The 21,751-nt window shown below is 39.3% G+C and overlaps 4 protein-coding genes across 8 annotated transcripts in view; 3 read left to right on the forward strand and 1 right to left on the reverse strand.

Moving 5' to 3' along the window:
• The window catches only part of LOC145997367 (uncharacterized), a 46,733-nt gene extending 40,409 nt beyond the window's left edge, over positions 1-6,324 (reverse strand). The window contains exon 1 of the mRNA XM_083134331.1: positions 5,959-6,324. Coding sequence (XP_082990457.1) covers positions 5,959-6,313 — 355 coding nt within the window. The 5' untranslated portion in view covers positions 6,314-6,324. The remainder of the gene's footprint in view (positions 1-5,958) is intronic.
• LSm1 (U6 snRNA-associated Sm-like protein LSm1) lies at positions 6,289-12,384 on the forward strand. Of its 5 annotated transcripts, none has more exons than XM_083134430.1 (3): positions 6,289-6,375; positions 10,252-10,436; positions 11,939-12,384. In XM_083134430.1, the coding sequence occupies exons 2-3, from the start codon at positions 10,260-10,262 to the stop codon at positions 12,110-12,112; spliced, it is 351 nt and encodes a 116-aa protein (XP_082990556.1). In that variant the 5' UTR covers positions 6,289-6,375; positions 10,252-10,259; the 3' UTR covers positions 12,113-12,384. The 5 variants fall into 5 exon arrangements, with proteins under 5 accessions (XP_082990556.1, XP_082990538.1, XP_082990519.1 ...); XM_083134412.1 differs by lacking the exon at positions 6,289-6,375 and adding an exon at positions 6,516-6,598; XM_083134393.1 differs by lacking the exon at positions 6,289-6,375 and adding an exon at positions 6,574-6,859.
• Positions 12,385-18,952: 6,568 nt separating this feature from the next.
• Positions 18,953-19,426, forward strand: LOC145984174 (protein GVQW3-like). The gene has a single exon (XM_083117669.1). The coding sequence runs from the start codon at positions 18,953-18,955 to the stop codon at positions 19,424-19,426; it is 474 nt and encodes a 157-aa protein (XP_082973795.1).
• A 43-nt stretch (positions 19,427-19,469) lies between these two features.
• On the forward strand, positions 19,470-20,003 carry LOC145984182 (histone-lysine N-methyltransferase SETMAR-like). The gene has a single exon (XM_083117682.1). It carries the CDS (start codon positions 19,470-19,472, stop codon positions 20,001-20,003), a length of 534 nt encoding a protein of 177 aa, XP_082973808.1.
• Positions 20,004-21,751: the final 1,748 nt, after the last annotated feature.

Here is a 21,751-nt window from a genome sequence, read left to right on the forward strand (position 1 = left end):
TGGTGTGCCGACAATGGTTTCCTGTACAACTGTCGTTCTTGTCCACACCACAAAAAAACCAATGAAGTTATACAGTTCCATATCGAATCGAGGATTCGGAAAAATTGTATGCCAAAGGAAACATCCAGGTCAGGGCTACAGATATTTTTCCAGGGCCAAGGGAACATGGCTCGAAAATGTGATTTAACAACTGTGTTTAGTCTGATGTATAGTTTCGCGAACGATGAGTGCTACGAAACTGCTATTCGGTAAGCCAGAAGACCTGGTTCTAACATGCCTTTAAAGGGAATCTATAGAGAAAGGTAGGGCCACAGTAGAGGTAGGTCAATTACTCCAGGGGCGGAGCCCGGAATCGATGGGCAATTTGGGTCAATTTTTATGAATTTTTTAGCCCTGAAAAAAACTACTGTTATAGCCTATATCCATCGGTACGGGTGGAGGTGGCTGCTGGGAAATTTTCAACGTTTCCAGTCTCGAAAATTTCCTGGCTTTGTCGGGAAATTGCGAATTTTAACCATTGAGTGTCGGAATTTTTAAAAATTTCCCATCTCGCACACCCCTAATTACTACTAGATGTCGCTACTGCTTCTCTCAAACATGAAACCCCTTCGGACATCCTGCGAACATCTGGGGAGAGGAACAGCTAGTGGTTGTAGTCTGTGTCATGCATGAAGTTTGTGAAATGGTGAGTTTTTGGCAAGATACTTTTAACATCTTATTTTTCATATAATGTGTGCTTCCTTCAGGAGATAACTGTGCTAATTAGCTTCCCTAACGTTTAAATTACCTCAGCAGTACTTCACGATGCTTCCTTCCGATTCCATGAAAGAAGAATGCCTCGCATATCGGGAGGCGACATTATTGTGTAAGGTATTTTTAAAATATTTTTTTCAAGACTAACAAATAATTTTCCGAAATCAAAACACTGCTAAATACTTTAAGAAAGGTTCAAATTTCGTGACAATGATTGCCAAAGTCCTACGACAGTTAGTGTATCTGATGCAAGATTTTGAAAAAGAGCATAACACAATCGGAACCGTTACCACTATTTTCACCAGGTGGTGAGAATTAGGGATGGCCAAACGGATCCGGATCCGAAAAATCCAGATCCATTCGGATCCGGATCCGAAAATTCCGGATCCGGGTCTGAAAGTTTCGGATCTGGATCCGGATCCAAAAATCCGGATCCGAGAGTTTCGTATCTCAATCCCATTATAATATTACCACACCTTAAAAGGTATTATGATCTTCGATTACAAAGAAATTTTTCGTTAGTCCTACAAGAATTTTTTTCAAGTGTTGTTCCTAAAATACTTTGCTACGCATCAGTTAACACTACTCGTGCACAAATGTACGAGGTGATTTTGTAAATGCCATTGAAACGAATATGTATTCATTCGAATGTATTGGAAATGAAAACACATAAATGTGAGACATTCCATTCCAGGATGAAACCTTTAACACATATAACAAGATAGAAATGTTATATAAAAATTATGCAATTGATCTACAGTTACAGTTTTACAAATGAAAATAAAACATTATAATATATGCAGTGTTAAATAATTACAAAGTGTAATACTAACAAGGGAGGTTATCTAAGTGTCCCCCTCCGAATTCCATGAAACTTGGCAGTATAGTGGGGTCCAAAGGAAGAATAAGGTGTTTTTTTGTTTCAGCTAAAAAACTGTTTTAGGGGGCAAAATCCCCTCAAATGTCAAGATGAGGACAAATTGAAGTGAGGATCTGACCCCTGTGTCCCTCCGATTTCCATGAAACTTGGCAGGTGTATAGTGGGGCACCCAATGGAAGAAATACGTGTTTTCTTATTTCAGCTAAAAAAAACGGTTTTAGGGGCAAAACCCCCTCAGATGTCAAGATGAGGACAAATTGAAGTGAGGATCTGACCCTGTGTCCCCCTTCGATTTCCATGATACTTGGCAGGTGTGTGTATAAACGGGCCCAAATGAAGAAATACGTGTTTTTTTTGTTTCAGCTAAAAAACTGTTTTAGGGGGCAAAACCCCCTCAAATGTCAATATAAGGACAAATTGACGTGGGAATCATCTGACCCCTGTGTCCCCCTCCGATTCCCATGAAATTTGACAGGTGTATAGAGAGGCCCTATGCCCCCTGTTTCTTCCTATGCCATATTTACGTGTTTTCGGGGTCAAATCCCCACTTCAATTTCTCCTCATCTTGACATTTGAGGGGGGGGGCCTCTATACACCTGCCAAGTTTCATGGAAATCGGAGGGGGAGACTTAGACCTCCCTAGTAAGTGTATTAATTAATTACAAATCGCGCACGCACGCACACACACACTATATATATATGTGTGTGTACGTATATTATATATATATGTATATTAGCAGGTAACAATATGTTATAAGCACATTCTTACTTTCCAAAGAAGCACATGTGGGATGGCAAAACTGGTCCAGATCCGAAAGTTCTGGATCCGTATCCAAAAGTCCTGGATCTGTATCCGAAAGTACCGGATCTGGCCATCCCTAGTGAGAATAGCATGTAGGGGCAATTTTACCGGGTGCTAGGAACAGCATATGTGGCTTTTTTTCACCAGCAAAAGTAATTACCTCAATCATAACATACTACAACATTATAGTTTATTTCATTACATTCATTGGCAATGTTGCTGAACTTACTGTTAAGAAGATATTTTATATTAACAATGGTTCGTACTACTGTCACCAGGTAGTGAGAAGAGCATACAATGCTGAAGACCAGAAATTACGTGTTCATGTGTTTAGGAGTATCTACAGAAGTAATTTTAATGCTAATAGCCCTAAACCTGACCTGCCTAAACTAAGAACGAAAACATTTAGGAATGTAATATGCCTTCTTACTTATGAAATGTCACATACTAGCACCACTAGTCCATATCAGAACACCTTGTGGTATTTTTTAAACTGCATGGCATGCAAAAAAAAAAAATACTTGTCTGCTGCACAAAAATAAATTCACACTGATGTAAACTTCATATGCATCAACAACTAAAGAATACACACATCTGTGTAACAGACCAGGCCAGGTTGTAGATCATGCACATGCAGTTTGAAATCTGGTGAAAATAGCTCAAAAGCTGGCGGTAAAAGTTCGGTATACCAGACACACATTTGCACAATTGCCATTGCTTTCGCTACGTCAACTGCATGCTGCGTACGTTTGATTATGTAAGCACCTGTCAGTGTTTCCAACCCCTTTTTTTTCACTATGCTTGCCTAACCGAACCAAACCAAACCTTATCGGAAATGGTTCATGGGGCTATCCGTAAGCTACCCATGCATAATGTAAAATTTTCACACGTGACGAACACGATAGTAGGTTTTTTCGGTGAGGAAGGTTGGAAACACTGCATACATACAACTTGAGTCAAAATGTGCCTGCCATAACGTGTGTTACGGAAGCGAAGAAAGGAATAAAAAAAGCACTCTGTATGTGAAAAATTGTCTTTGATTTCGTGTAAAAAGCATAATGGCACCTTGAACTATGTTCTGCAATACACATTGGTACCAGTTTCATAGATCGGAGACACATTAAAATCGCATATTGTGTGTTTCGCACGGTTCGTACTTATCAAGTGTGTATTGCAGAACATAGTTCAAGGTGCCATTATGCTGTTTACATGAAAACAAACTTAATTTTTCACATTCTGAGTGCTTTTCTTTTATTCCTTTCTTCGCTTCCGGAACACACAATATGGCGGGCACATCTTGACTCACGTTGTGGGTATGCAGTGTTTCAACCTTCTTCACCGAAAAAACCTACTACCGCGTTAGTCACAGGTGGAAATTATACATTAAGCACAGGTAGCTGACGGATAGCCCCACGAACCATTTTCGATAAGGTTAGGTTAGGTTTTGGGTAACATTATAGTATAAGGGAAACTGATTTCTTCAAATTTACAGGAGAAAGTACTTACGGAAATCATTTTCTGTAGCATTGTGGAAGTTCGTAAATCTAGTTTTGATCAATTTTAATACGAAAACATGTCTTTTTCTGCGAAAATCTCTGCCCGACATGCTGTTTCTGCTGCCGCCATTTGCTTTCTGGGTAACACTTTACTATACCGGAGACAGATTTCTTCAAATTGTTGATGTTCGGGAATGTAGTCTTGATCCATTTTAATGCGAACGCATGTGGTTTTCTACGAAAATCTATTTCAGATGCGCTATTGCTGCTGCTACAAGCCGATGTTGTCCGTATATGCTAAATTGAACGAAAGGAGTGCTAATGGAACCTAACCTAACAGGCCGGTAAAAATTTACTATCCTTCGGACACCTCTAATTTTTTCGTTTCGTCAATTTTTGACATTCATACTTATGTATCTGCTTTGCAGAACATTCCTGAAGGTGTATCAACGTTGTTTTGATGAAATTAATTGCAATTTTTCACATAACCAGTACTTTCTGATAGGCCTTTTCGCTTGCCTGAGACGAACTAACCTAACCACGCGCCAATGGTTCATGGGGCTAGCGCCAATGGTTCGCAATTATTTCCAATTTCTAGATCCTGATACTAACACGACACCAAATTTTAACTATGTTTCCTAACCTAACACAACTAACCTATCCACGCGCCAATGGTTCGTGGGGCTAGCTATTCTCCGTCGGAGAATTAATTTTCCACGAACAACATGAATTTCTGATACGAAACACTCCCACATCACACAAAACACCTTCCCGATCTTTGACAATGCTACAGGAACTTATTACGGTAAGTAGTTTCTTCTGTAAAAATAAAAAAATGTGTCCGAAGGATAGTAAACAAGTACCACAAAAAAATTTGCGAAAATCGAGTTTCCATTCCGAAAACTAATGCCTTATTTTCCAATTTCTAGATGTTTCCCACTTATTCCAGGACAAATAGCCCCAAAAACGATTCACGGATAGCGCCACGAAAGATTACATTTATCTTCGTAAAAGAACACGAAAAAAAAAATGAAAAAGAAATAGATCTGATGAACTTTGTTTAGGGGCATTTCTTGGGTTCCGAAGGTTGAAACACTGCATAACAATTGAAAATCGAGGAAAGACAAGCCTGACGCGTCATTATGTAGGAAGGTGTACGTGCCATATTGTGTGTGAGGTAAGCGGAAAGGCTAGGAGAAAGAAGTACTGGTAATGTGAAAAATTGTTCTTACTCTCATCAAAACAACGTCAATACACCTTCAGGAATGTTCCGCGAAGGAGATACGCAAGTACGAATGTCAAAAATTTGACAAAAGACAAGCACGACGCGCGATTATGTAGGAAGGTGTACTCGCCATATCGTGTCTCAGGCAAGCGAAAAGACGTACTAATAATGTGAAAAATTGCTCTTACTTTCATCAAAACAACGTTGATACCCTTCAGGAATGTTCCGCGAAGCAGATATGTAAGTACGAATGTCAAAAATTGACGAAACGAAAAAATTAGAGGTGTCTGAAGGAGAGTAAATTTTTACCCCAGGTTTTGTTACGTTAGGCAAGCATAGTAAAAGTGTCTCCGGCTTATCTAACTGGTACCTAGTAAAAAAAAAAGGGAGGGTTGAAGAAACACTGACAGGGGCTTACTTCATCAAACGTACACAGCATCCCGTTGTCGTAGGGCAAGCAAATGAAAGCAATGGCAATTGTGCGTTCGGTGAGATATTTCTCTTGAAAAATGCATGATTTCCCAGTCAAATATATTCCACGATGAAAGAAAATATCTCGACGAACGTTGTAAACCTTGAAGAAACTCATTTCCGTAAAATTGAAGAAATGTCTCTCCGATGTATGAAACTAATACCCACAATTGGTAACGACGAACCATGCGAAACACAAAATATCCGATTTTAGAGTGTGTCCGATATACCGAACTTTTACCAAGATGACTTCACCACCTGGTGAAAACAGTCACTCCGATAGACAAAAATCAAAACATTAGAAAAAAAAAAAAAAGTACTACACTTTTACCTATTGTCCATGGGAAAATTGTCGGGAATTTATCGTCTTGTCTCTTTCTTCCATTCAAACGGAAATGGGCACCACAAATTCTATGGTCTTCTGTAGGATCCCAAAAACCATCATAATTTACTGGGTCTTCGAATCGGTCAAGGTTCCTCACTCTTCTTATCCACTCTTTACGAGTTGATGTGTCTCTTGGAAATTTGTGCCATGTGACTTCTTTGTTCATCCCGGAATAATTTTTGCATCCTGGAACAATACATTTTATTCCTCTGTCTGCCTTTCGTTCTAAAAGTGACAGTATCGACGTAATTAGTTCAATTGAAGATTCCGTAGAAGAAGCAAGACCTTCGGCGTCTTCCATCTTGAATCAAGTTTCACTATTTTTTTGTTAGCCTACACTGTTGCCAGCATTGCCAGAGCTGCGTAAGGAAGTATTTAGATTTTAGATCATACAAAACTTGAAATAATCAATAATTTTACTTACCTTTAGCATTTATTTTCTAATTTCATTTCCACTACTTCTTGTATTGTGAATGTGGTGTAAAGATATTGTCATTCTGGCTCAAAGATTTTTTTTTTTTCTTTTGTTCTGACTCAGACTGGCCGAAAGGAAAGACGAAATATTCATTCAGGCACCAGCATCACTGTTAGAATGTGGAAAACTTCATTGGAGAATGTAATTTCAAATGTATAAAATTTATATTTTTGTGTACATCAAGAAAATTCAACAGAAAGATCACTTGATTCTAAAACCTAAGGAACTCGTAATACATTAGTTCTAGTGCACTTCACGCTGTGCTTCATGTGCGTTATTGTGTAGTATATTGAAGAAAGAAGTTTGTTTTTGCAGAGAAACCAAAAATGAATTTTTCTCCGGGGACAGCTACGCTATTAGAAGAATTAGATAGTATGTTAAGTAATGACAATATGGGAGCAAATACAGAATACCGGAAGTATCTTCAATTGCTTTCAAATTAGGCATAGTCACTAATTTTGACCTCGTAATCACGAATGTGAATCTGCAGTTAAAATTTGGCGGTCACGTCTAGAAATTGCGAAATAAGTCGAAAAAAGTGGGTCCGTGAACGGAGTAAACACAATTGATTTATGAAGAAAACAACTATTTTTTGCAATGATTAGTGTTTCAAAATTATGTTTACGATCACCCTTAATTTTTACTATTCTTGCCTAACCTAAGCTAACCTAACCTAACCTTACGTGAATGGTTCGTGGGGTAAACATGTTTTTCAACTTTACGCAAGACGCCATTTTCTCACATGCGAGAAACATGGTTTCCATGTTATTGCGTAGCGATAATTGACAAGCTTATTTCACAATTTCTATATGTGACAGCCAATTTTTAACTGCAGATTCGTGATTACGAGGCCAAAATTAGTGAGTATGCCGAATTTTAAAGTAATCGGATATCTTCCGGTATTCCTAATATATACCGAAATATGTTTAGTATAATAGTGATAATTTTTTAAAAAAAAGGAAAAGACACTAATCCCATTTAATTTGTGATATTACTCTTCGTTTCATAGTTTACTGAGAAGTGATGCTTTTAAAATTATTTGTAGAATAAACTTTACTGTACTCTGGGAAGAAATCGGGGAGCGAATGTAGAATATAGAGAATGTCTCTTAATTTTGTTAATATTTGGTATACTAACTAAATTTGGCCTTCTAATCACGAATCTGTTGTTAAAATGCCGCGAACACGTCTGGTAATTGTGAAAAAAGTTGATGTAAGTTGATTTTTTTTTTTAAAAAAAAGCTTTATCGTGTTGTTTTTACAAACAAAATTTTAACTATGCTTGCCTAACCGAACTAACCTAACCTTACCTTGCCGAAAATGGTTCGTGGGGCTATCCGTCAATGGTTTGTGGGGCTACCCGTGAATTTTTACACACGTCTGCGGCATTTTAACAACAAAAACGGTAAACCGAAAATTAAAAAAATTGGAGACTTTCTCTATATTGTAAATTCGCTCCCAAAATCGTGATTAGAAGGCCACATTCAGTTAGAAAACAAAATGTTAATGTAATTAGAGACATTCTCTATATTCTTCATTCATAACGAAATTGGGCAAACAAATTCACGTGAGATAAGGAAAGCGTATGAGAAGCCTTCTTACAGCGAGAGAGTTTGCATTTCACCACTTTACACACTTTTCATCGTTTCTGTAGAGCTTCGAAAAAGGTAAATAAAAATTACACATTCCTCACATGATCACTTGAATCACTTCTCGCAAAGACCATAAGCACAATGCTTTCCCAGCATGTTTGCCCAACATATGGTGCAATGAATTGTTGTGGTTGGGGGGGGGGAGGGGTTTCACTGAATATCATCCATTGCTCTCATTATCAGAGAACTGTAGAAAAGGGGAGGATACAAAAGTACAATGTTCCAGGAACTAATTAAAATCTTCCAATAATCCCTCTTTCATTATTTATTCAGTACCTTGTAGCTATTTGTTATTGTCAAGAATTTTTTAAGACTTCGCACAATACAATGCATATTAATTATGGAACGAATTTACAATATAGAGATATTCTCCAATTTTGTTAATATTTCACATACTTACTAATTTAGGCCTCACAACCTCGAATCTGAACTTAAAATTTGGGGGACACGTCTAGAAATCGTAAAATAAGGGGGTCCATGATCTCAACCAACTATGTAGAATTGCTCATTATTTATCGCAAGATCTATCGCTTCACGAAATATACATATTCCTGATATACTACAACCACAAATTTTAACTATGTTTGCCTAACCCAACTAACTTAACCTTCCTGTGAATGGTGCATGTGGCTATTCGCCAATGGTGCGTGACTTATACGTCCATACGTTCTACACTTTTGTAGCACGTAACTGGTGAAGAGACATTTTTAATCAAAGGAACTGAATGACAGTTTTCAAACTTACCTGTAATTAAAATCCACATTCCACATGCTCTTATCAATACACGCACAGTTTCTGTACAATTTCAAAGCGTGCCCGCTTCTCCTTCGGCAGAACACCAAATTCCATCAGTTTGTTAACCAAACCACGACCATCCTCTTCTACACTCCACTTATATAACTGTAGCACATTAACAATCTTTTCATTCCTCTCCGTCATTCTCCCAATACCTTGCACGACCAATGCTGTGAACCAAAGCGAAATGCTCTGAACAGTGTCACAATGCTCTAGATAACAGAATGGTCGTTGATCGTCATTTCTTCACATTATCAAACATGGTTCCTATGTTTCTTTATGGGGAATTATCGTGATAATTAACAACGTTATTTTACAAGTTCTACAACTCAATGTGCAATTTAAACACATTACCCCCAAATATTATGTGCATATACGTAAATACGACTGCATATTTAGTGAGTATAACAACTAGTAAACTAATTATACAATATGTCTATATTGTAAATTCTTGCCTTAATGAATATAAAAAAATAAAGTTAAAAATAGTACTTACGTATGTGAGTATAGTGCTCTTATAGTAGAACGACGTTTCAGAGATTGACTATCTCTTTCCTCAGGTTCATATAAAAAACTAAGTACTTGGCATAGTACTGCGTCAAAAATGTAATATGAGGATTGTGGTTAAGGGTTGGTTAGGATACATTTAAAATATTAAGTTTTTGCCATTAGAAGTACGTAAAAAAAACCAAGTCGTTCCCTAAAAAAAAAACTTGTACAGTAGACCTATTCACAGGTAAAAAAGTTAAAAATCTAAAAAACCTGCATGAATCACAATGCAACCTGCAGGTTTGGACATTCCTACCCAACTGTGCTTCATATAATCTTCTTCAATATTTGTTGAATGTTCCCTGGATCTGGTGATGCACCAGGCTTCTGCAACTTTTCTATAATTCCTCTTCATGTTTAAAGTTATGGCCTTTGTTCAGTGCTACCTTGCACGTCATACATCTGCTCCTCAAATCTCGTCTGAATTAGTTATTTGGCTTCTATGCATATTGTTTTTCACATTCACCACATTCAATGAGATAAACTCCTGATATGTCTAAAGGATTGTATTTTATGTTAACTTTTTTGTTTGCTAACTTATCTTCAGAGTTAGTGGAGATTATTGTTTATTGGAGCTTGAAAAATATTGGCATAGAATGTTAAAATGTTGAGCATATTAAAGAAGTTCAGCCATTAAAGAAACAAAAGCTCTTATTTGTATTAATTAACCTATATACTGCTTCAAACATAGGATTATTTGATATTTTCCTGCAAAAAAAATATTATGTCAGGTTGGTTTTAACACACACACACATTTATTTTCTTCCAGAAAAATTAATGGTTCTTTTACGAGATGGAAGGACACTGATTGGCTATCTACGAAGTGTAGATCAATTTGCTAACCTTGTTCTCCATAAGACCATTGAAAGGATCCATGTGGGGAAGGAGTATGGAGACATTCCAAGAGGTGTTTTTATCGTGAGAGGAGAAAATGTAGTTCTCTTGGGAGAAATAGTAAGTGTTTTATCATAGGTCTTTGGCCAAAACATATAGGGTGAGTGCACCAGTAAATGACCATTCCCAAATACTACAAAGCAAAAAAGGCTTGGAACAAACTGAGCCAGTAAGAAATGACCTTGCATTCATTTACAATCCATACTCTCTTAATTAGATTGTGACTAGTTTGTCCAGTATGAGCACACTTGATTAGCCTAAAAGTGAAATCAATTTCATCAGTATGAGCACACTTGTGTGAGTTCAGCAGACTAGAAAAGAACCTGGTATTGATAAGGTGCAGTCATTGTGACATGAAGGGGCATATTAAAGCTCCACAAATATCCTGTCTGAAAGGTCTTTATGGTCTTTACTATGCAGTACCTTTAAAAAAAAAACAAAAAAAAAACAACAGCCTTAACTTTTTTCTTCAAATTTATTCAGGAAACATTATTATTATTAAAAGTGGTTTTGGTCATCCACTGGTGTTTTGATTCAAATTCACCAATCTTTAACTATTTATTTCATATTGATATGTATGTATTTTAAAATAGTATTCAACGATACTCAATATTATGCCAAATTCATTCATGGAATTGCTTGGATTCACGTTGTTTTTTCTTTGACCAGAAATTAAGTTGTGGTAAAATGTTCTTAACTGGTCATTTATTGGTGCACTTACCCTAAAGTACTGTACATGTGTAAAAATTTATGAAAGCCCCCTCCCTTTGCAATTGGTGAAATAGCATGGATATACCATGAAAATCTAACTTAGTTTAACATAGTGAGGATAACATGTTTGAGAATACATTCCAATGCCAGTGCTCTAAAAACAACTGTTTCACCTTATAAATACTAAAGGAGTACAAGAGAATAATTTTACAAAATTTTGATGTTCATTATTGTTTTCTTGTAAACATTGACCGAGTTCATAATATTTCCTTGCTGGAATAGGCTTTTTCTAAAGAGAAAAATGATATCTAGAAGTTTACAAAACACCAGTTGTTTTCATCATTTAAGTCTTCTACTTTCAAAAAATTAGAAGATTGGTTAGAAAAAGAGAAAGTATTTGTGCATGTGTGTGCTTAGTAAAAGTAAAAGAAAATATTGAGTTATGTGGTAGAGCAACCCTAGGCTGAACCTTGCTCAGAAGAAAGGAAAAAGAAACATCCATGTCGAGGCAAGGGATTGTGTTCTGAAGCATTGATGGCAAGATCACGAATCAATACATCCCACCACCAAACTAAAATAATTTAAAAATAACATATTTAACATGTAATTCATAATTAAATGGCAATAACCTTGACATGGGATATTTATCAAAATATTCTTAAATGTTGTATATTGATTATTTTGATATCAATTTTCTACTTTCTAAAGTAATCACAACACTAAGAATGTGTGATGATTAAATAGGATTACCCTGCCTATTATTAAACTTCAGAATCTCTTGATTTTGCAGTATGTTTACATTAACCACAGCCAGAAATTTATTAAAATTACTCTTATTATTTATTTATTAGGATAAAGAAAAAGAGAACAACCTTCCACTTGTGGAAGTTTCTGTTGACGACATTCTGGATGCCCAGAGGCGAGAACAAGAAGCAAAACAGGAACAGGAAAAGTTGCTGTCCAAAGCACTCAAGGAACGTGGACTTTCTTATATGCCAGATTTGAGCCACGATGATATGTTTTAATTTTTTTTTACACTTGTCGGAGGATGCTATGCTGATTGGATAAGTTACAAAGCAGTTATGTTGTGCAAATGAGTGAATTATGAGAGTGCAAGAAGTTAGAAGCATAATGGCAAACTGCAGCTGTGATTTAAGAATTATTTTATGGTTTCAAGTAGAAGGAAATAATTTTCAGTGTATTTTTTACGTTAAGTGACACATGTATGTTGCTGGAAGTAACATCATTTGTTTGATTTCTTTTTCATGTTAATAAAGTATTTATTTTTCATATGTAACTTCTATTGTCTTAATCTGTAGCAGTTAAAAGTTGTTGGAAGTAGGAGGGGAAAAGTACTGTCCCATTCTTTGATGATCTTTACACAAGCTCTTGCATGTGCAATTGAGGATTAGCAATGCATGCATCTGTATAAAATCGTACGTGGTAATATGCAGTGTTGTAGACCCAAAATTTTCAGAGGGTATACAGCAGAGCAGCGGTTCCCAAACTTTTCGTTTCATGGCACCCGCAGCACTCAAGTCAGAATTTAGGCCTATCAAACACTTGCAATGGTAAGTTAGTGCGCTTGCCTTAAGTTAAAAAATAAACACATACAATATTTCAAATTCAGAAATATTTTGCGTATAAAATCTACTAAATAAGCACATGTGGAACAATCATGGTCATTTCAGTGAAAATATTGGGAACATTTTGCGGTGTCCCTGTAAGCCAGCGGAACCACTGCTCTGGAGTACAGCTGGTGTTATTCCTAGCCTTCAGTAGCATAAGAACTTGGGTAGATTTCAAGAAAGTTCTCATGATTGGCTGTTTTGACACAGAAAAGGCAACAGCTTAACTTAAATTTTACATTTTCCCGCATTTTAAGTTTTTTCAGCTTGGTCCCCTGAAAAACGTAAAATCGAGGTTCCACTGTATAAGCCCACAGTATCTGGAGAAATTTTTGTTGCATATTCTATAGGAAATGCCAACAAGACTAAGATCTATAAAATGATAGACGATAACCTCATCTCCACCAACCTTTCCAACAATTATCATCATATTGTCAATGTACTTTAATTATCAATCAGATATCAGGTCTGCAAGTTTTACTTTGATATTCTTTATAATATCTAGTATTATAAGTGAAAATTTATTACAGAAATTCGAAGGAACCATAATTTTGCACAAGACTGAGAATCATAAGAACGAAAGAAACAAGCTTCTAAACTGAATCTCTTTTTCGGAGTGGAATCACAAGAACCGAATCCAGAAGTGGAAGTGAACTTCTTGTTCATTTTGCAACTTTTTATCTTGCAGACTCCAAAATGCATGTAAATTCCAGATGATCTGCAAAATTCCCTGACATTTCCATTTTCCAGACACTTAGCTACCCTGCTACAACAGCTCTAGTATAAGTTTTGTGAAATATTTAGTGCAGACCATATTTACATTAAATACCAGGTGGTTATAATTAAAGTGACGGTGTTCAGAGTGGTACAGCACGAGCTGTAATGAGAGTAGCAGTCTGAAACTTTGTAGATATGCTAATGAAGCAATGTGCTTGCAAATTATGCAAAAAAAAAAAAATAGTTCCAATTCTCGCCACCAGGGTAAAAAATGGTGCTGTAAGCAGTCAAAACGTGAAATTTTCCGTAGCTCTGACGTCAAAGTCGGTGACATTGCCTAACCATTGTGTGAGCTCCCTGGTTGTTGTTTGCGACGCTTGTTGCTTTTTTTCCTTTAGTGATGTGAATGTTCGCCGAACATTAAAAGTTTGAATTTTTCCATGCAAAAAGCAATGGCTATTGCGAAGAGAGATCATGCACTGTTAGTGAAGTTGTTTTACCGGAATGGGAGCAATAGCAACGCTGCACTGCGGAAATATCGCCAACAGAAAGGGCTGAGAGGAGGGCCCATGTCAGTTAATGGGCTGAAGATGATGAAGAAATTCGAGGAAACAGGTGAATTGGGTGTTGCACCAGGGAGAGGAAGGCCGCCCATCCCCGTGGAAGTTGTGGACAAAGTTGCTGTAGCTGACCGTACAGCACATGCCTCAACTTTTGCAACCAGTGCTAGAGCTGTGGCACGTGAATTGTCACTCCCCTGGTCAACAGTGCGCAAGGTTTTGCAGTGCATTTTACACTGGTATCCCTACAAGATTCAAAACTGTGCACCAATTGAAACCCCCAAGATATTCCACAACACCGTGAGTTTGCCCATCGGTTTTTGGTTGGCACGCATGGAAGTGGATGACATGTGGCCGGGGAATATTCTTTGGACTGACGAGGTGCATTTTACTCTGGACTTTGCAGTGAATACTCAGAACTTTCGCATATGGGGTTCCACTAGTCCACATGTGCAGGAACAACTATTGCACTCAGTTTACGTGACTGCTTGGTGTGGGTTCACTAGCTCCTTCATTCTTGGTCCGTTTTTCTTTGAGGAGATGACACCTCAAGGGCCTGTTAGGTGTACAGTGACATCTGCACGTTATAGGGACCTCCTTGTGCAACACGTGAAAGATTTGCTGCGAGAAACCTTCACTAATGACGCATCATCTCTAGGCAGTTTCCAGATCCCCCGACCTTAATCCATGTGACTTCTGGCTGTGGGGATATTTAAAAGATCGTGTCTATCAGGGACATGTCTGGTCTCTGCCTGATCTGAAGGCTAGCATACAACGACATGTCGCTCAGATTTCACCAGACATGCTGCGAGCAACTGTCGACCATGCCGTGTTATGAATGCAGCATGTTGCTGAATTGGGAGGCCATATTGAACAGTTCTTGTAACCATAGTTCCTAATAAACATGCCAGAACCATTGTTCTCATGTGTTTGATCCTTCCTGCCTTTTTCCTGTAACTATACCACGTTTTGACTGCTTACAGTGCCATTTTTACCCTGGTGGCGAGAATTTGAACTTTTTTCTTTCATAATTCGCAAGCGCATTGCTTCATTAGCATATCTACGAAGTTTCAGACTGCTACTCTCATTACAGCCCGTGCTGTACCACTCTGAACACAGTCACTTCAATTATAACCACCTGGTTATTATTCATACATATTATATATGTATGAAATCATTGAAATTGTACAAATAATGGTAGAATACAATTGGCAGAAGAGGCACATTAAAATATAAAATACAAGGGTCGTTCAAGGTTGATCGGGATTTTCGTACGTAAAAAATCGATGAATAGCCGGATCATGATGAAACGTGCGGGTGACGTAATGTATTCCTTCGCGAGTAACTTGAGCCCGGCATGACGTATTTCACGCATGCGCAGCAGTTGCAGCGAACATGGCGGCAAGCAGTGTGTGTGTGGCTGTGGAGCAGCGGTGTGTAATCAAATTTCTCGTGAAGGAGAAAGTGAAACCATTTTCAGACGATTGCAAGCACAGTATGGTGAACAAACGATGTCGCGGACAAGAGTGTACGAATGGTGTGAGCAGTTTCGCGAAGGATGGGAGCTGGTGACAAATGAAGCACATGGACACATTCGCCCGACTGCAGTCACACCAGTGAATATCGCACGTGTTGAGCAAATGATTCTAGAGAACCGGCGAGTAACAGTGCGGGATATTGCTGCCGAGGTGAATATCAGTGTCGGGAGTGTTGAGACAATCATTCACGACCACTTACGCTTCCGCAAAATCTGTGTAAGGTGGGTTCCCCGCCAGCTGACATTCGATCAGAAGTGGACACGCAGGACGGTCTGTGAACAGCTTCTGAATCGGTTTCGAGCAGAAGGTGATGAATTGTTGCAATCCATCATCACGTGTGATGAAACATGGTTGCACAATTCAACCCCAGAGACCAAAAGACGCAGCATGGAGTGGCGGCATAAAGGTTCCCCGCCCCCCCAAGAAAAGCAAAACGCAGCCATCCGCTGGAAAGATCATGACAAGTGTCTTCTGGGACATGAAGGGCGTTATCCATGTGGATTTTCTGGACAAAGGGAGCACGATTAATGCCCAGTATTACTCCACATGGTTGAGTGGTGCTGTACGAAAGTCCATTCGCAAGAAAAGACCTGGGATGTTGTCTGGAAATGTCATTCTTCTCCGTGAAAATGCCCGCCCTCACACGGCCAATGTGACAACAACAACTCTAGCCGACATGCGCTGGGAAGTTCTGCCCCATCCCCCCTACAGTCCGGATTTAGCCCCCAGTGATTATCATTTGTTTGCACCCCTTAAAGACCATCTGGGAGGGAAGAAATTCACGACAGACGAAGCACTGCGGAGCGATGTCCTCCAGTGGCTACGACGACAAACAAGTTCTTTCTACGCCAAAGGAATTCGGGAGCTGCCAGAACGATGGCAACGGTGCCTCGGCAAAGAATACTTTGAAAAACTGACATAGTTTGGTGTTTCTTCTGCTACCTATTTCCACTGCAGAAATAAAAGTCCCGGTCAACCTTGAACGACCCTTGTATATGTGAGTTGTAGTTTAATGATTACATTTAAAAGTCAGGTTACAGTACAGCATGTTGTATTTTATTTTCTTGTTGACATTGCTTTATGAATTGTTAGTTTGTATATTGTTAATATAGTGCTCCTAATACTAAAAATGAAAAGTTAGAAAAAATCTTTGAAGACCACACTACTTACATTGAGCAACAGTCTTCTTCCGGATCGGTTTCCACCTATCTACTCGACAAAGTTCCGAAGTGCTCTTTTGATAAGTCATCACAAACAATTTGTACAAGCTCTTGAATTGGCGTCAGTTTGTTTTACAGCCTATCTTCATATGTTTCGGAGTCTTAAACTAATCAACTGGCCTTCTCAACATTATGTTCCCGATCATGTGAAACCAGAAGTATTTGACTAATAAGCTCACTGGAGTGACAGCTAAATTGCATACATAAGTATAAACAAAATGAAAGTAGAAGGTAGCAGAAAGTACATTATACTCTAATGACTTAAGGTTCACCAGAGGATATATGGCATATACTGCTGTATACTCTCGATTACAGGCCTGGTGATATGGAAGCATAAGCACCTGAATGAACTTGCATACCCTCCACGACATTTAATCTTTGGCCATTTGGGTGAAGCAAATAAGAAACTGCACTAAACCCCACGACAGGTTAAGTTTGCAACAACTTGCACCCAGAATATACGAGGGTGAATCAAATATGAACGAGCCTTGATGGAACGAGCGTCGGAATGAGTAGCAGAGTGTGATTGGGCATGTGTGCCCGGTAGGTGGGGCTGTCGTGAGTCAGGAACCAGAACAGCCGGCGTGTCGCATGCTTCGTTTAGTAGCTCGCACGATGAGTGAGCAGTGTGTGCCAGTGTCTGTTGCGCAACGCATAATCATCAAGTTCCTCACCTAGGAAAACGTCAAACCGGCCGAAATTTACCGGAGATTGCAGGCCCAGTTTGGGAATGGTACCCTCTCGTGGGGAAGAGTGAAGGTGTGGTGTAAGGAATTCCAGTAAGGCCGTGAATGTGTTGCAAATGAAGTGCACCCCCCGTCGTCCTCGCACCAGTATGACAAATAACAACATGACTTGTGTTCGTGAGCTTGTCGAACAGGATCGCTGAGTCACTGTGAAGCAAATTGCGGCAGAACTTGGTGCGAGCTATGGAAGTGTCCAATCAATCATCACAAAGCACTTGGGCTTCTGCAAAATCACAGCTCGGTGGGTTCCCAAGCTGCTGAATGTTGCTCAAAAAGATGACCGAGTTCGCATTGCTCGCCAGCTTCACACTCGTTTTGACGTGGAAGGGAAAGCACGTTTGTATCGCATCATTACCTGTGACGAGACATGGGTGCATCATTACACCCCAGCATTCAAAGCGTGCCAGCATGGAGTGGAGGAGGAAAGGCGAAGGAAACCCCGTGAAGACCAAAGTTCGGTTGTCTGCGGGGAAGGTGTTGGCCACGGTGTTTTGGGACTGGACGGGGATCCTACTGGTGGATTTCTTACACGAACATCGGACCATCAACGCACCCTACTACTGCGGCCTCCTGGATCAAGTTAAGATGCAGTATCGATGCAAACGACGAGGCTGTGCCAGCCGCTAGGTCTTGTTCCTCCATGACAATGCCAGACCCCATACAGCAGGTGTTACGTGGCAGAAACTGGTGGAAATGCACTGGGAACCGCTTCCGCATCCACCGTACAGCCCAGACCTTTCACCATGTGATTTTCACCTGTTCGGACCCCTCAAAGAAGCACTTGGGGGCGAGCGATTTGCGACCAACGATCAGGTGGAAACCTTTGTTCTACGAGAACGGCATCAAGAACCTACCACAACGTTGGGAAAAATGTATCACTAAGGGCGGAGACTATGTAGAAAAATAGGATGTGGCAATGTCTCTGTTTCCTTCAAAATTTTCCGCACAAGGCTCGTTCATATTTGATTCACCCTCGTAGTTGTGCTGCAATGCTGCTGATTTTCTCAGTCTGCGATATGAACAGCTCGGCTGATGGCTGGCACGGGAGATACTGAGCGCCATTCTCACATGGATTAATACATAAAAACTGCTGCAAACTTAACCTGCCGTGGTGCTTAGGGTGCATTCAATATTGGATGAAGGAATTTGTGACACATTTCCTAATTCCATGTCATTGCTGGCAAAATGTAAAGCATTCAAGCATTCCAGAATACCTAAATATCGCCATATTATTCTGCAAACATGACATGTTTTCATACGTTGTACGAGGTGTACACCAAAAGTACATGCCGTTTTGTTCTGAAGTCAACATTTCTTCTCTTTTCAGGGAAATAACTATGGCATCGGAGACTTCCATCCTTCGTCTTCAAGCAGTGTCAGTTTTGTGTGCTAGGTGGCAGTAGTTGAGTGGCAGTGCCTGAAGGAGTAAGAAGTGTTTCTGATACTGCCTGGGGAAATGGAATTTCCACTTGAAGAGCAACGGGTAATTGTGAAATTCCTTACCGCAGCTGGACGTTGTGCAGCCGATATTCATCGCCAACTGGAGGCCGTGTGTGGTGATAGTGCTCTTGCAGAAAACACTGTTAGGAAGTGGGTGCGTGAGTTCAAAGATGGACGAATGAGTGTGAAAGACGAGCAGAGGTCTGGACGTCCGAAAACAGCATCAACTGATGCTAACTTTGACCGTGTTGAACATTTTATCATGGAAGATAGGCGTGTCACCATGCAGGAGATTTGTGACACCCTGGGGCTAACAATGGGAACAGTAGAACGAATAATCACCAAAGATTTGTGCCTAAAGAAAGTTTCCTCTCGCTGGGTTCCACGATTGCTTAGTGACGATCAAAAAGATTCTCGCGTGTGTTGCAAATTTGACACGATTCAGAAGGGAGGGACACAATTTTTTGGACAGTATTGTGACAATGGATGAAACACAAATTCAATTCTTCAATCCAGAAACAAAAAGACAGTCGATGCAGTGGAAACACACAGATTCACCACCCCCGAAAAAATTTCGTCAGGTTGCATCAAATGACAAAGTGCTATACGCAATCTTCTGGGATTCCCAGGGAGTGATATGGTCTCATCCAGTTCCCAAAGGTCATACAATTACGGGCGAGTATTTTCGTAAACTTTTGGCTACAGAATTTTTGCCGAAATTGACTATGAAACGACCACAAATGGCTAATGGCAATTTCATTCTCCACATGGACAATGCACCGCCACATCGTGCTAATGTTGTGACCCCATTCTTGGCTGACCACGGTATTGAACTTCTGACACATCCACCATACTCACCAGATTTAGCCCCGAGTGACTTCTGGTTGTTCCCAAACCTCAAGAATTCTCTTCGTGGATGCCATTTTGCCAATAGATCATCCCTGGGAAGTGCTGTTTTCCAGTATCTAAAACATACCTCCAAATATGACTATGCCACATGCTACACAAAATGGACTGAGCGATGGCAACTATGTATCAATAAAGAGGGAGAGTTTGTTGAAAAATAAACATGCCATGGAATCTTGTGTTCTAAATCCTATCACACACACAAAACAAGGTATTTCACTTTACAAGAGTACACTTTTTTAGCCTTCCATTGCCTTGAGAAACGTTCAAGAAGTTGTTTCTTATGTTCTGCCTTGGACGAGTTAAACTTTCAACCAATATTCATGATTAGGGCTCCGATAATTATGCATATTGCATATGCAAATGCAATATTTAAGGATTTTTAACTAAAAATGCATATTTCATATGCAGGTTTGTATGTAAATAAGTTGTTGATGTGCATATTTTTGTACCCACAACCAACACCGAGCATATACTGTATTTATTTTTTCTCCTCGCTTCTCTCCTTTTTCTGTCTTTCTTCTGTCCTTTTCCCTGGATTGTATGAAATGTGGCAGAAACGTCATTCTCACCTCAACAATCGACTAAGCTGGCAACGCCGCGTGCAAATTTCTTATCCCTTGTAGGTTAATTCCTGGGAGCGAAACCCGATATGTTTCGCTACCATTATGCAAATGCAATCATGATTTTAATCTGTAATGTATTATTGTGTTTCATGTAACGCAGAACCTGCCATCCCCCGTGGCAGAGTGGCATTGTGGCATTGTGCTACGATGCCAGGGGTCCCGGATTCGAATCCTGGCCTGGGCATGGATGTTTGTGAGTGTCCATTCATCAATTTCATCATCATCTTCGCAAATTAGTCTAAAGTGGCACAAGACGCGAAGTAAAATAAAGCAATTCAATCAATCTATCATTTAACGCAGAATCATATTAATAGAAAAAATCTATGTAGGGAATGAGCATTCAGAATAATGCATATTCATTGCCTGGCATGTAATCTTTCATAGTTTGTACTTCCTCTGTCCCATAATTATTGTCCGGTACACTTTTGTTTGTTGTCCCATAATAATTGTCCGATATGCAAACTGTGACATTGGTGTATACAGAAGAAAATGAAACACTGGAATGAATCATACAATGTTATTACTCAAGGATCAGTACAAATTGGCCGATCAAATATCCAAAAGAACAAATAAAAAGTCACCATTTTGGCATACCGGACTATAATTATGGGACAGAGGGAGTAATATACAGCATTTACACATTAAACAGGTTTTTAAAGTACACTTTTTTAGTGCATATTTGCATGCAATTTTGCATTTATTTAGTGCATAACTATCCAAGCCCTATTCATGATCAAACACTTATCAATTAGAATTGCTCAGATTAGTATAATTATTAATGTGAGCATTTTTAAGTTTTAGCTATGCCAAAGGTTAAGTCCATTTTATGCTTGGCTTGGCTAATCAAGAGAGAACCTACATTGAAAGTGTATCTGAACCGCTGTGCAGGGTGTCTACCAAAGTACAGTTGGGAGCTGAGAAGACTGCCAGTGCGGGGTGAGGTTCGGGGGTGAACGGGGAGGTAGTGTGGGGAGGGAAGCTTCGACTTGGTGTTCAATTTTTCAGTGTTGCCAGACATGCAGAAGTCCCTGTAGGAAAGGGTGAGAATCTGATAATTGAATCGGGACTTACAGTGTGAGGTGCAGTCTGGCGTTCGGAAAAGTAAGGAACCATTCTTGAACCTCCACGGATGATGTCAGCCACGGGACATCTCAAAGACCAGCAACGGCATAGGAATTCACACTTCTTCCGTGTTTTCCGAAATGAATTTGTTTTAAAAATCGAATGAATGTTCTGGCGTGTGTGTATAAGTAAATGTATATGTATAGAGCAGACTATATCTA

Source organism: Lepisma saccharinum, chromosome 1 (genome assembly GCF_977018435.1).
Source record: "Lepisma saccharinum chromosome 1, izLepSacc3.1, whole genome shotgun sequence".
Classification (NCBI taxonomy): Eukaryota; Metazoa; Arthropoda; class Insecta; order Zygentoma; family Lepismatidae; genus Lepisma; species Lepisma saccharinum.

Bases quoted from the DNA above. Each gene is read 5' to 3' on its own strand.
- LOC145984174 (XM_083117669.1), top strand. From the start codon at position 18,953: ATGGAATTTCCACTTGAAGAGCAACGGGTAATTGTGAAATTCCTTACC.
- LOC145984182 (XM_083117682.1), top strand. From the start codon at position 19,470: ATGCAGTGGAAACACACAGATTCACCACCCCCGAAAAAATTTCGTCAG.
- LSm1 (XM_083134393.1), top strand. From the start codon at position 6,814: ATGAATTTTTCTCCGGGGACAGCTACGCTATTAGAAGAATTAGATA. The intron at 6,860-10,251 runs GTATGTTAAGTA...ATTTTCTTCCAG, and splicing joins GCTATTAGAAGAATTAGATA to AAAAATTAATGGTTCTTTTA. The intron at 10,437-11,938 runs GTAAGTGTTTTA...TTTATTTATTAG, and splicing joins TAGTTCTCTTGGGAGAAATA to GATAAAGAAAAAGAGAACAA.